General features: G+C 38.0%; 1 protein-coding gene across 4 annotated transcripts in view; it reads right to left on the reverse strand.

Moving 5' to 3' along the window:
• Nucleotides 1–13,782, reverse strand: part of LOC117963644 (pro-neuregulin-1, membrane-bound isoform-like) — a 169,131-nt gene that overhangs the window by 50,585 nt on the left and 104,764 nt on the right. For all 4 annotated transcript variants that reach the window (XM_058990494.1, XM_058990491.1, XM_058990497.1 and 1 more), the window contains exon 4: nt 10,898–10,936. In XM_058990494.1, coding sequence (XP_058846477.1) covers nt 10,898–10,936 — 39 coding nt within the window. The remainder of the gene's footprint in view (nt 1–10,897; nt 10,937–13,782) is intronic.

Genomic DNA, 13,782 nt, shown 5'->3' on the forward strand with positions numbered 1-13,782 from the left:
GCGGCTTCTGTCCCATCAGCGAGATGAGATGTAAGCATGAATGCAGACGAGCCTGGCTCTTTTGCACAGTGGTTAAGATGCTGACTTGTGGTGTGCGGGTCACCAGTTCACACGCAGCCTCTGCACTGATACAATTCCAAAAGAAAATATACAGCTACAGTCCTCTAACTTGTGTGGTTTAGTTTAATAGGCACTGGTAACCTGAGGTTGTGATTGCATTTCAACCTACTACACTGGAAAGTGAAGTCTGTTAAATTAACTCATTTTGAATGATTTATTAGAGCCGTACTTTGAGCTCCTTGCTTACAGAGTTAACAATGTAGTGCCATTTTCTGTGTATGATCATTTACAAAAGACTTCTGCCTTCCAAAGATACGTCCATGTCATGATGCAGTACAATTGCAACACGAGGGGAATATAATCCTGCTGTGAGGCTTAAGCAAGTTTATTTTCCTAATTATGTAAAATGAAGATAAAGACTCCAGTCTATATGATGTATGCTCTCGGGTCTGTTTGAACTTAGTCTTTGTGTACAATGCAATGTACTTAGATTATCCATTTAGATGTTTTCCTTTTCAAATTGAACTCATTTGCAAGTAAAAACAAGAAAAAAAAACTAGGTTTTAATATTTTATGGCCCCAGTCTTCAACAATAATCCTATCTTTATAAAATGATTGCAATCCATATCTTTCAGGGTAGACGAGATCACTGATCACTGCTGCAACACTATTCAGTTAAATACTTTGATCTGGATCATATCTGGCACACTTACTGTATTGTAAACCACATATAATGCCCATTTATGTATCCCATATGATAGAATGCTTAGCCACCCGTCTATATTATTATTTTTAAAATCCAACCTCAGAAGCCAGAATTTGTCATATGCACTACACGTTGTTGCCAGACAAGGAAAAAAAAAAAAGATTTTACAAGGAACGGAATCTAATTACATAAATAAAGAACCTTTTCCCATTTAAAAAAATGCTTGGGCATTACAGGGTTAATAAAGCAATACTGAAGTGTGCAGAACAGAAGCTATTTAAAAGAGAGGCATTTAGGCAGTTTAACTTATTCCTACAACCAGCTGTCAGCATACTAGTAAAGATGTGTGAGGAAAGACAGCAAAGTAGTAAACAGAGAGGCTCTAAATAAAAGATGAACCAGGACTCTAATCAGTAGTAATTACTGTATTCCTTTAGCTAAAAAAATGATCTCCTTCTGCAAACAGACATTTACAGGAAGTTATATGTATTATTTATAGTGTGAGCGAGAGAGAGAGAGAGAGAGAGAGAGAGAGAGAGAGAGAGAGAGAGAGAGAGAGAGAGAGAGAGAGAGAGAGAGAGAGAGAGAGAGAATGACCTAGAAATTTCCCCCTCTGTAGCTTAGAGAAGCAGGCTGAATATCCAGCTATAGGCAACAGGATGTTTGCCAGTGCATTAGGAGATGAGATTTGGATCTAGCCAAAAACAGCAATGCATAACTTTTATTAACAAATAAGGCCCGAGGTCTCAGAGGTAGGACTGAATTCAATAATGCAGCCATCTCTCTGCTGACGCACAGACAAAGAGGGCTTTCAAAGGGATAGAAAACCTATTTTATCACCTATAAGCACATTTAGGAAATCATGAGTACACTGTTAGTACACAGTCAGTGACCGCTGCCCTCGAAGTGAACATGCTTCGCATCGATACAAGACCAAGAGTAGTTTCTTTGATAAGAAGCCTGACAGTCACTGGTGCCAAACCCTGCAACTTCATGCAAGGAGAAAGAACGCTATAGAAGAGGGTAATAGAGGGAAAACACTCATGGAAGTTAAGTATGAGTTAAAAGCTATTTCTTAACAAGGTCTCTAACACTAAATTGCATACATTTACCATTACTGTAGGTGATATTTTTACATTATTCCTTCTATTTTGATGAAAACTTCCCACCACAGCTGCCTAAGACTCTGGTGGGTGAACAGTGTGTACAGTACATATACTTTTAGCAAAATAAATTCAGTTAAGTAAAAAAAAAAAGTGGTATTTCTTTACTGTGTTTTCATCTAATCGAATGTTTTCTCATTTTACAGGTTTACAGAATACTTCTAGCTTGTTGTGTCTGAAACTCGTGAGATACGTCATCCCTGCCCCAGCCTGCCAGTTCGGTGCCTGCAACAGAGACTCATTCGTCACACAATCGTGACTTCTGGGGGCTCCCTGACAGAGCAGCAATCTGCTCAGTTCCTGCTGTGTGTGTAATGGAGCTCAGGGCAGGACGCAACACAGTTGTTCAGTTAAGGAAGCTTTGCATGATGTACCGACCATCAATAAAAACAGCTTCCATTACCGTTAATGCTGCACTGCATAGGGGTGGAGGGGGGCAGGGGGGGCGGCTTCAGCACCACAGCGATGAACAGCTACTAGCTGACACGGGATCCTCTGCAGTCAATACATGTAATCTCATTGACGGAGGAACCACTTAAAACAATTACATGACGGTAGCTTGCCTTAAATGAGTACACACTGTATGTTCTGAAAAGTGGCAAATGCGTGATCTACACACAGAAGACATGCTGCTCTTCACAGCTAATAACCCTTTTGAAGGCAGAACATGAAACCTCGTGCTTGTTATCATTTATTCTACAACGCAATGTGATAAAGCAAGGTGAAATTTAACACGAATTTATAATGAAGTTTTGGGTCAATCTGTTTGATTAGTTGGTCAAATGCTGTACACATTTTTCTTTTTTTACAGTCGTTATCCCCATCAAGTTTTTTTCATTTACCTCATTCAATTTTAAACCAGAACAATGGGCAGCACATTGTAACGTAGTGGCGTGCGGCAGAAACTACAAATGCAGACACGGAAGACTGCAGTTCAGTGCTTTAGAGCACTTTTATTACTTCTACAACAACAAAAAAGGTTTAAACAAAAATACAAATCCATACCAAAAACAGCACCTCAAACAAAACAGCCTAGCATTCTCGGGCTGATTAATCAGACAATCAGCCTCCCCAGAAAGACACAACACCAAACCAGTTTTCTCATTTTAAACCCTGTGGCTGTGCAAAGGGTGGACATGATGGACCTTCTTAGCCCATACATCCCTGAGAGACAGCTTAGGTATTCAGTACCCGAATGCGGGATGCAACACATCATTGGACTTTATTGTTGGCTTGCTGTGATTCTTTAAATGCAAGCACATTTACTGTAACTTGAACCCTCTACTTTCCCAATGGGTTGTTCTTCAATATAGAACAGCCGATACATTCACTAACCCAGTACAATATAAAAAAAACACATACTTTTCTGATTATATATCTGATTTCAAATTCTGCCTTCTGACAGCTAGAAGATTAAGATAACATCTGAAAACGTTTGATGATGCGCACGCTAAAGGTTTTGTTATAATTTCAAGTATCTGTTAGTCACAGTGTGGGCGTACTTTTATTCTGTGGGGTTTTATTAACTTACATTACAAAGAATACTAGATCTCTGGCTGAAAGCTGTCAAAAAATATAGATTTTCTAGTCAAGGCTGCAACACATGAAGGACAGTTTAAAAGCCGCCTGAATAAATTGTACGGGAACTGCTTCAGGTTTCCAATATCAATCAGCATTGCGCTGCCAGTGTTACACATGCAGAAAAAACAATACGATGTGTACAGCATAGAATACCGACAGAGCTAACAGAAAAGAACTGTCATTGTTTAGTGTAATATGATATACTGTGTTGCAATGTAAAACAATACTCAGACTATAATATAGAACCGTATAATCACTCAATCGATCTTCTGTATACTTATTTATGTATTAATCAGACCACCATATTAGTATGGTAGTAAATCAGTACTCTGATCCAAGACCAGTAATGCTGTAGGCCTCAATCCCACCGAGTACAGTCCTTTCCTGTGCAGTGTCTTTGTGTTTGTAGATGCACATGTATGTAAGGACCTGTCTGGACCCCAACAAGCTGAAAGACTTGGATTTAATAAATGATATATATCACATACAGTACAGCATTAGGTCTCATTGTAAAGACTTAACAGTAGCCTATGTTGTACTGTATTACTTTTTCATATCATATTCATATCTTATTGCTCTTGTAATTAGCTACGACTCTTTCATCGGCACACATATTATACATTGCTCTTTTAATTAGCTGCTAAAGGTTCTGTTAACCTTTAGTACTTTATGAAGTGAAAAATATGTAGCAGCAGCAATATTTGATTAGCAGTCAGTGGGCCAGGCACAACAGTGGTTACGTCTTATTTCAGATCTCATAAATAACTGAATCCTTCAGCAATCAAGCACTCAACCATAGAAACATATTATTAACCATGTAATGATATTGTATTGCTATTTCTTCTGTTGTGTTCCTTCAGATTGCATACCAAGTAAATCACATTGACACGAATGCAGGTTCAAATTTCTTACAGTGCTTTAGTATTAATAATATTAACAGCTGTAATAAATTAGCAGCATTTGTAAGCGTTGGGGGAAGCACAAGGGCTATTGAACAGTCCTTTTTTTTATCCCTTCATTTACAGTAAGATGTAGTAAAATAATCTTCTGTGCTTTAAGCCCAAGTATTGTATAGCTCCTGAGACCCAGCTTTGTTCCTTACCCTATTTTATTTTATTTTAAATGACCTTTATTGATAGTCATGGTTACATGTATGGCAGACAATACGCCATAATGAATGTGTTTTTTTTATTATATGTTGTAATTGATTGAATTAAGCAGAGATTTCCTTTTTGAGGAAAAAAGTTTTGTCTGCAAGAATTCCACTCGTTATTCATTAAATTAAAACGCAGTCAAACCATGACTCATCTGTTTCTCCAGCTGCAGACTCCCAGACTGACGAGGGACAATTCCACAAACCCTGTTAGCATCCTGTCAGAATCTCAAAATGTGTTTTAAACTCTGGTCCAAAATATAAGCTAGTAACATTAACTAACACTGCAGTGCAAAATAATGCAAATAAACAAAACAAATATATTTCAAAAATCTACACAGCAGAACAAATAGAAACATAAGCTTAACTGCATAAAACAACAAAAACAAAAGTACAAAAATATGAAAACTGTGAATCAAAACACTGAATTCTATATGACTTCAATGCATTTTCATTATTATTATATAGATTTTGAATATAGGTTCTCAACTGTAGTTCAAACATATTTATATCTATACATATTACGGCAATATGCAGACTAATTATATAACTGATACACATAACAAGATTAATTAATTACAGGGAAAGCTGAATCTATTAGGCAGTGTCAGAATGTACTTCCGACGACCAAGCTTAGCGGAAACTAAGGAAACTTGTGGAAACTAAGAAAGCTTAGTTTCCACAAGTATGTATGTATTCCAGCTAGCGGCTGCTCTAAGGCAGTGTGCCATTTTTTATTTATTTATTTATTTATTTTTATTTGTCTTTTTTGATCTCTAGAATTGTCTTTGAAATACAGCCCCATACTAAAATCCTTGCAGTCAGTGATGCAGTTGACATGTTTCATATTATATATGTATTCAGTTAGTTATTCTAAATTTGAACCCACTCAAATAAATGTATTTACAGTCCATTCCTGTTCAAACCTAAGTCTGCCTACAGTGTGACATAAGTGCTCTGCGGCAGTCCACATGGTAGGTATCCTAATTCGCTGGGACCAGTTAACTAATTTATCACTTAATTGGACCCAGACTGTAACGGGCCAAAGGTCAAAGTTGAGGACCACTGGTTTGAATCTTTCACTAACATGTTCCACATAAACAGAAGGAGAAGGATAGTGAACATGCTCAATGTTTCAATCAGTAATGTCAAAATATATCATACTGTGCAACAAACTTTCATCTTCTATGAGGTCTGCAATTATCAATGTTGTTGTGTTCCTCTAGTGTTAACGGAAGGACAATCTGACCTCTTGAATATGCACTTCATAGTACTCAATGGAAATAGGTGACCCAGTTCATTGCAGTAAAGAAAAGCACAGAATAAATGGAAATGTTTTTAGCATTTGCAGTAACCTAGCCTAGCTTTTCCCTAACAAAAAAATAAAATAACCATGAACTATATACAACTTTTTCTCAGTTCATAACTGAAAAGCACAGTATACTGTATGTGATTTTCTAGGGAATATCATACAATTTTCCTTATACTGACTCTACAAGAAACAAAAATTATTTCAGTCCTTAAGGCAGTCCTTAAGTTGAATAATTGATGCTAATGAAGCTAATCGTATAAATACCATAATGCAATGTAGCAATCTACAGTAAATACAAAATAAATGCATCTGAATGAAATTCAGATTTTAAGAGACTATGGGACTCTTAAAAGAACAACAACAAATTGAGTAAAGGCCCCACGGGAGAGACAAGGCCTTTTGGCCACCCTAGACTACTCAGTGATGTCACCAGGAAGCTTCAATGGCCCTTATAAACCTTTCCTGATATTGCTGCACAACTCCATGACCTACCCAGCATCATTTAATACCATCAGCGGGTCTGACAAGAATTTCAATTTCACACTCCATGGTGTAGGGTGTCACCAGGTACTGCTGCAGTATAATCTCCTTCTAAAACTGGCACTCAAGCTTAAACACAACATTGAAGCTGCAGGCCATTCCAAGTGCATCGCCACATACTGTCGCATATCACTGAAGTGCATCCATTCACCGATAATTGGTGAGTTACTATTGTAACTGCCGTTGGGAGGGGGCTGCTTGTTTGTGTGTGAGATGGTTTGTTAATTACAAACGTGTGTTCAACCAGGAATGGTAAATTGACAGCGTGGTTTTGTGATTTGCAGCATTGACCTTTGTCACAGAGCTATGGTAAACAGAAAGCCTTTTTTAAACATAAGTCTAGAAAGCAAGGAGGGGAATGAGAGAGAGAGAGAGAGAGAGAGAGAGAGAGAGAGAGAGAGAGAGAGAGAGAGGAGAGAGAGAGAGCAAATAGAGCAAAATAAAGAATACAGCAAATAATTAAATTTAAGAGCAAGTTCCACTAAGAGCAGTTAAACTTATAGTAAAAATATTTGCTTATACGAGTAAAGTCCATTAAGAGCAAGTAGTAAGTACGATAAATGGATAAGAACGATTTCAAATAAGAGCATCGACAAAAAATTTGAATACGGATACCTAAAGAGGAAAATCAAGTACAAGATACAGGAAGTAGTTATAATTAAGAGCAGTAGTAGAATACGGCAAGGTATGGAGCAGTTCAGTGCAAGTACAAGCTGATGCAAGTAGTGGTACAATTGGGTGCCATAAAGTCCAGTATAGTGGATAGTTGTCAGGTCTACAGGCCTTATCGTGCCTTATTATTACTGCACAGTGGGAAATGGGGCTGTGTGCAAAAGGGAAAATACTGTCCATGCTCAACACACTAATTTACAAAACGTCAGGGAAAATGGGCTAAAGGCACCTAATTGTTATTGTACTAGAATTAATTGTTACATAATTACACACCACGATGGGAAAATAAGTGTTAAATATTACTGGTAAGGCTATTGTAGCAAATGTTAATGCTGTGAATTTTAAAATGATTATATACACACACACACACAACAGGATTGACAGGTATTAGCAACAGCAATGACCAATGGAAGGTATCAAACAGCTTAACTTTAAATAATATATTTGCTGTTTGTAATTATGAGTTAGGTTTTCTGAACCATTTTAGGGTTGGGTCCATTTGGTTTGGAAAATGTCCTAAATAACTACACAACATTAAATCTGTCAGGCTAATTAATTCATTTCATTTCATTCCCACCATTTCCTCATGTAATCTGGTTTAACCCTAATCATTTTTTTTTTTAAATCCATTGGGTGTGGTAGAAATCATGCTTTATCAGATTTAATTCTAAAATCAGAACCTCTGTATGTAAATCACCTTATAGTTTATTTTTGTTCGAACTTTCAAAAATCATTAAAAGGATCCAATGGAAACCATTGGCTTATGAACCCATTTATGCCACTAAACAAAAGGGATATATATATATATATATATATTAACATATTTCATTTAGTCATTAAAGCTAGGGAACGTATTGGGTATTTACACCAGTTGTTCACCATAACATACTATGATCTAGGGTGTATTTCTAGCATGTGAGGCCTCCACATTCTTATATTGAGCTTGCATAAAGAGTTTCTTGGGTATTCAGAAAATGCTATTTGACTTTTCAGAATCATTAAGAATTACTGTACTTAACAGACAACCTGACTGCTGAGGCAGTTCAAACCCTTGATTTATTCCACCAGACTTAAATATGCAGATGGATACAGCTAATGATCTCTGATACTGTTCAGTTCTGCCAGCTGTATTTAAGCATTTTAAACTGGCCCATCCATTTCACTCCAACTGCAATGTCAGCTTGTTCAGCTTTTAAACAGGATTCAAAAGCTGTACAAAGCAAGAGTCTTAAATCAATATCAGTCTATTCTGGAGATGTTCAAACTTTGCCAGAAGGCCACAGGTGGTGCTTTAAGAAAACAATATATATTTTTAAATCAGTCAATGGGTGGGGGCAGTAAGAAAATGAGACTGCCACATACTGTGTCCTTTGCATATGAGCCTCACAAGCATACTGTAGCTGAGAGATGAACACCTGTGTTCTCAGGACAGGCAAAGATGCGCTCACACAGCTGAGAAACAGGAAATGCTTTACGAACAGTCTCTCAAACTCTGTGACCTTCTCTAGTCCAGGTTAAAATGATGAATTTGACATTTAGTTTAATTTTTTTATTTTTTTTTGTATAAATAATTGCCCAGTTCCAATATTCAGCCACTATGGGCCAGATTTATCAAGGTCTTTACATCAAAATCAAACTGCTTATGTCACCAAAGTAGTAACACACAATCTATGAGGTTTACTCCAGTGTTAGCTATCTGGCAACATTAGCACTTGAAAGTGCTAATTGTATTTTGAAGTAGGCTTCAAAACGGAGGCTGTGTGGTCCAGTGGTTAAAGAAAAGGGCTTGTAACCAGGAGGTCCCCGGTTCAAATCCCATCTCAGCCACTGACTCATTGTGTGACCCCGAGCAAGTCACTTGTGCTCCGTCTTTCGGGTGAGACGTAATTGTAAGTGACTCTGCAGCTGATGCATAGTTCACACACCCTAGTCTCTGTAAGTCGCCTTGGATAAAGGTGTCTGCTAAATAAACAAATAAAGTAAAACCTTGATAAACTTGGCCCCAGGTGTGATAACAAATGTATTGTTTTACATCTTTCAACTAGTTTCCCCTTTCCTTAACTTGACTGTTAAATACAATATAATGGATGACCAAGCCCTGCACCTACTGAGCATTTGCTGCAATATTGTTAGTATGCAGTCTCAAAGCAGGAAAGTGGGCAGAGTGATGTGTAAACTCATTCATTTACAAAGCCTGTAAGTCATGCTGCTGAATGATAATGTCAGGACAAATGTGCCTGTAAAACTCATAAGGTTCCCTACTGTTCCTTGCATGAATTTAGTTATAATGTAGTATCAGATTAAGCAGGGAACACTGCTACAGCTGTAAATGTAAATATGTGCACGCCACAGGGCACAGAAAAGCAGAAATACACAATATGTCATACTCTGCATGCAGATACACCTGACTATTTTAAGTGTCAGTCTAAAGAAACATTAAGGATGGTATTTAATATTGTTAGCTTTGTTTAGATGTTACTGAACTACGTTTAATAAAGACAGAATATCCCTGTAAAAGAGGGAGACAGAATTGTCAATCTACTTAAAAATAAATAAATAAATAGCGCCGAGTCTATAACAGAGTTTAAAATATAATAATAATGTGTTTTTTTCTAAATGTTGGACAAACAGTCAGCTGTTCCTAGTAGGTTTTCAAAGAGATTATTGTTATATTGAGTTCTGAAACTTCCAGGAAAAAGAAGATGAAAAAACATACAGGAAAAAAAGAGTAAATGCAAATTAAGAAGGAACATGGAAATTAATATGCTGGCTCAATAGGCTCTCAGCTTTGCCGAAGGCAATTCATTTCCCAAACATATTAGGGACAAATGTAGGTCATGATGCCCCAAGAATGAATGAAAAATGACTTCCTCTATATGAGTAGGAAAGAAAGCTCAATGGCATCTGTGACTTGCTAATGATAGCACATGGTGTTCAATTACAGGGCACTTCCTAACATGGTGTGTCCTGTCAGAGAACGCTAATCAGAGAGAAGTACTACAAATCAATAACACGCTGCACCAGGACCACTTCATCTCAATAAATGAGGGTAGCATGGTTCCCTCACTACCTTCTCCCTTATGAAGGAGTGTGATGGAGTTGTTCATTCCAACCCTCACCAAAAACCAGCTAACATTGCAGTTTCATCGAAGTGTGTTTATCATTTTAAAAAGGACTGAACAGTGTTACAAGGACTGGAACGGACATTACTCTATTAACTGCTTGTACTTATTTTTTAAGCTCAGCTCACTGCTACCACCCCTGCGCTGACTCGGGAGGGCGAAGACGAACACACACTGTCCTCCGAAGCGTGTGCCGTCAGCTGACCGCTATTTTTCACACTGCAGACTCACCATGCAGCCACCCAAGAGCTACAGCGTCGGAAGACAACGCAGCTCACAGCCAAGCCCGCAGTCGCCCAGCCAGACTACAGGGGTCGCTGGTGCGCGGTGAGCCGAGGACACCCTGGCCGACCTAACCCTCCTTCCCCCCGGGTGACGCTCGGCCAATTGTGCGCTGCCCCCTGGGAGCTCCCGTCCACGGTCGGCTGTGGAATAGCCTGGACTCGAACTCGCGACGTCCAGACTATAGAACGCATCCTGCACTCTACGTGGAGAAACTTTACTGGATGCTCCACTCGGGAGCCCAACTGCTTGTACTTTTAAACCACATGTCATGTATTGCAAACTTATGGAAATCAGTGTACTTACTGGTAGGAGGGGGTGTTGGTGGTGTTGTTGCCTGGGGACCTGTGAAAAGAAAAATAAAAGTAATCTGTGTAAACACTGTGAAATGCACACATTCTTTAATGAAAGGGTGACAACTTTTGTTAGAAGAATATCGCAGGAGGGGTTTGTTTTAAAATACAAGCTACAAAGTAAAAAGAAAAACACCTTTTAAATTCGGCCATGATGTTTGTTTGTTTGGGCTGCCCCGAGTAGTGTGCTGCAGGGGTGAAAATATTTTGAAATAATAATTCCCTTCTCAAGTGGATAAGCTTAGAGGGTGGGGCTGATGAGAGTCAGCTGTATATAAGCTCACCTAGGCAATAGTGAGGGTGGGTTTTGTTTTTGTGGTTTGATATCCTTAAATAGCAGCACAGCAGCAGACAGGAGCTGTGTAAGTTTGGACAGGCTAGAGGGAAGCTAATCCTCTGTTAAAGCCGAGCTTAACCTTTCATTGAGCTGACTGTTCATTATTTATTTTTGGACTTTTGAAGAGGTCTGTTTATTTTTCCACATTTTTTTTTTTTTGATAATAAATGTTCTAATATTGCACCTTCCATCCCAGATTTCCTGCCTTGCTTTCTGTTCACCATTACTGCAACTGTTCAGCAACCTCACAAGGAGCACGTAGTAATAGAACTAATCAGCTCGTTGGGTAATGTTATGCAATATTTGTATGTTTTTATACTGTACTATGGGGGAAAAGTCACTCCAAATTTCCCATTTACTCCCAATTTTCTGAAAGGAAAAACAGAAATCCAAGCTACAAAACTACATATATTTCAACAGCTCTGGAGTTTATTTCTAGTTTTGCACGTGTTGTTTTCATCTAGCCCATAGCCAGTGAACAGGTAATTTTATTATCAAACGGAACAATGAGAAAATGAAAGCCTTTACTTCAAGTGAATGATACTTACTGGAAGCATCAGAAGGTTTTTTTGTTATTATTATAATGGGAAGTGAAACTAAAAGCTCCCTGAAATAAAGACTAGAGGTAACTGCAATCTACCATACCTTTACTGTGTTTTTGTCTATGTCTAATCTATTGTTTTACTATTTTACCTGTGTCGTTGGTTCTTTGCATAATTACATTTTTACATGCAGGGTTATTAAACTGTCTGTACCAGCAGCGTAGGTGAGTTATTTTCAGTGCTACAATATTTCTCTTTATTATTTATAATGGGCTTTTTCATTAAATATTGCTTCAATTGCGCAGTGCATTTTTATTTCTGTCGTCGTCTTATTTATAAGGGTTATATTTGAAAAGTAGGACTGCTGTCAGGCCAGTGGTGACATTTATATTGTAGACTGAGCAAGGAAAGCTCTCTGATTGGCCACAACTTCAGGACTGCCAGCGAGTTTTTAAAACATTACTGCAGAGTGAAAGGCAAATAAATGACAGTATCCTGCAGAGTCAGTCTTGAGCTCAGACAGGCATTCTGGAGCTCGAAGGAGACCTCCAGTTGGTTACTGGCATTTATTCCCCCAATTGGTAATTATTATGCACTACAGGGAAAAACGCCTGCTTAGCCTGAGGCAAAGTTAAAGCTACAAAACTCCCAGTTTCACCAGAGCAACAAACCAAGCAAACACCAAGCATCCCTGGTACCACAATCTAAGGGGAAGGTCATATCAGATAATCAGAGCGACTGGTAAAATGGGAATGTGAAAACATCTGTATCACTGACGTGATGAACCTTGCTGTACAGAGGTTAAAACAATATGCCAGTGAAATGGTTCATCTCCAGTCGACACCAGTAATGTTTGTTTGTTTGTTCTTTTTTGTTTGTTTGTTTTATTACATTTTTTAGTACTGTAATTATCTCTTACCTAAATGTATTTACAATGAATAACATTAAAGCAAAGGAATTCATTTATTCTTTAGGGGGAAAAAATCAATAGGGACTTAATGACCTTTGTAGTTGCATGTGGAAAAAATAATATTTATTCACAACCCTCTTCTTACAAAAGATAATGAGCAGTCTCGGCTTAACACTACAGCATATGAACATGAACTGCAGCTGATATAGCCAAAACAAAACCTGAATTAACTGGTCACGAAAGGGACTGATCATTTGTCGCTGCTTATTCAAGGATTCTAAATCATTTACTTGCATTTGAAAAAGCACAGTCGTTTGGGGGGGGGGGGGGGGGTTAACTGTCTGGTTAAAGCAGACAACCGGAAAGTTTTTATATTATATCAGGAAAAATGAACTACAAAGACAAACCCTTCTGGATTTCAATTGTGTAATGTAATTTTCTCTAGCTGCTGTCTGTGTCTGACCTTGGTTCAGGGCGAGGGGTTGTTTTTCCTTAAACCCTTTTTGGCAGATGACCCAGGCCGCTCTTCCTTGGTGCGGAACACAAAACAATGACACAGCTATTTCAACTTGGCACTGCTTCAGAAAAGTACTATTCACTAATTTAAAAAATGATTGAGTGTCCAGATTCAACCAGCCTACACAGCAATGACTCTTCTGTAAACGTAAAACAAGGGGAAAGTGGAAACGACAAATGGGCTTGCATATATTAGAAAAAAAAATTGATATCACAAGGGGTGGTTTAAAAAGCTTTTTTACTTCAAATTGTAATTTTATTTTAAAAACTTAACAATAAACATCCTTTCACGTCATGAAAAAAAAAAAAAACTAACTGTACTTAACAGGTCTTCACTTAAATAGCTAACGTGTTTTTTTATTGGGGGGGGGGGGGGGGGGGGTCATTTAACGGGTCATTTAAAACACAACAAGCTTTGAAAACCAGCACATAGGGGTAGATTCTCAAAGCTATTTACTCCAAAAAGTCATTAGCACAATTTTTTCCGACAGCACATATATGCACCGAATGAAGTTACCAAACCAGAAATAAGC

Source organism: Acipenser ruthenus, chromosome 2 (assembly GCF_902713425.1).
Source record: "Acipenser ruthenus chromosome 2, fAciRut3.2 maternal haplotype, whole genome shotgun sequence".
Taxonomy (NCBI): Eukaryota; Metazoa; Chordata; class Actinopteri; order Acipenseriformes; family Acipenseridae; genus Acipenser; species Acipenser ruthenus.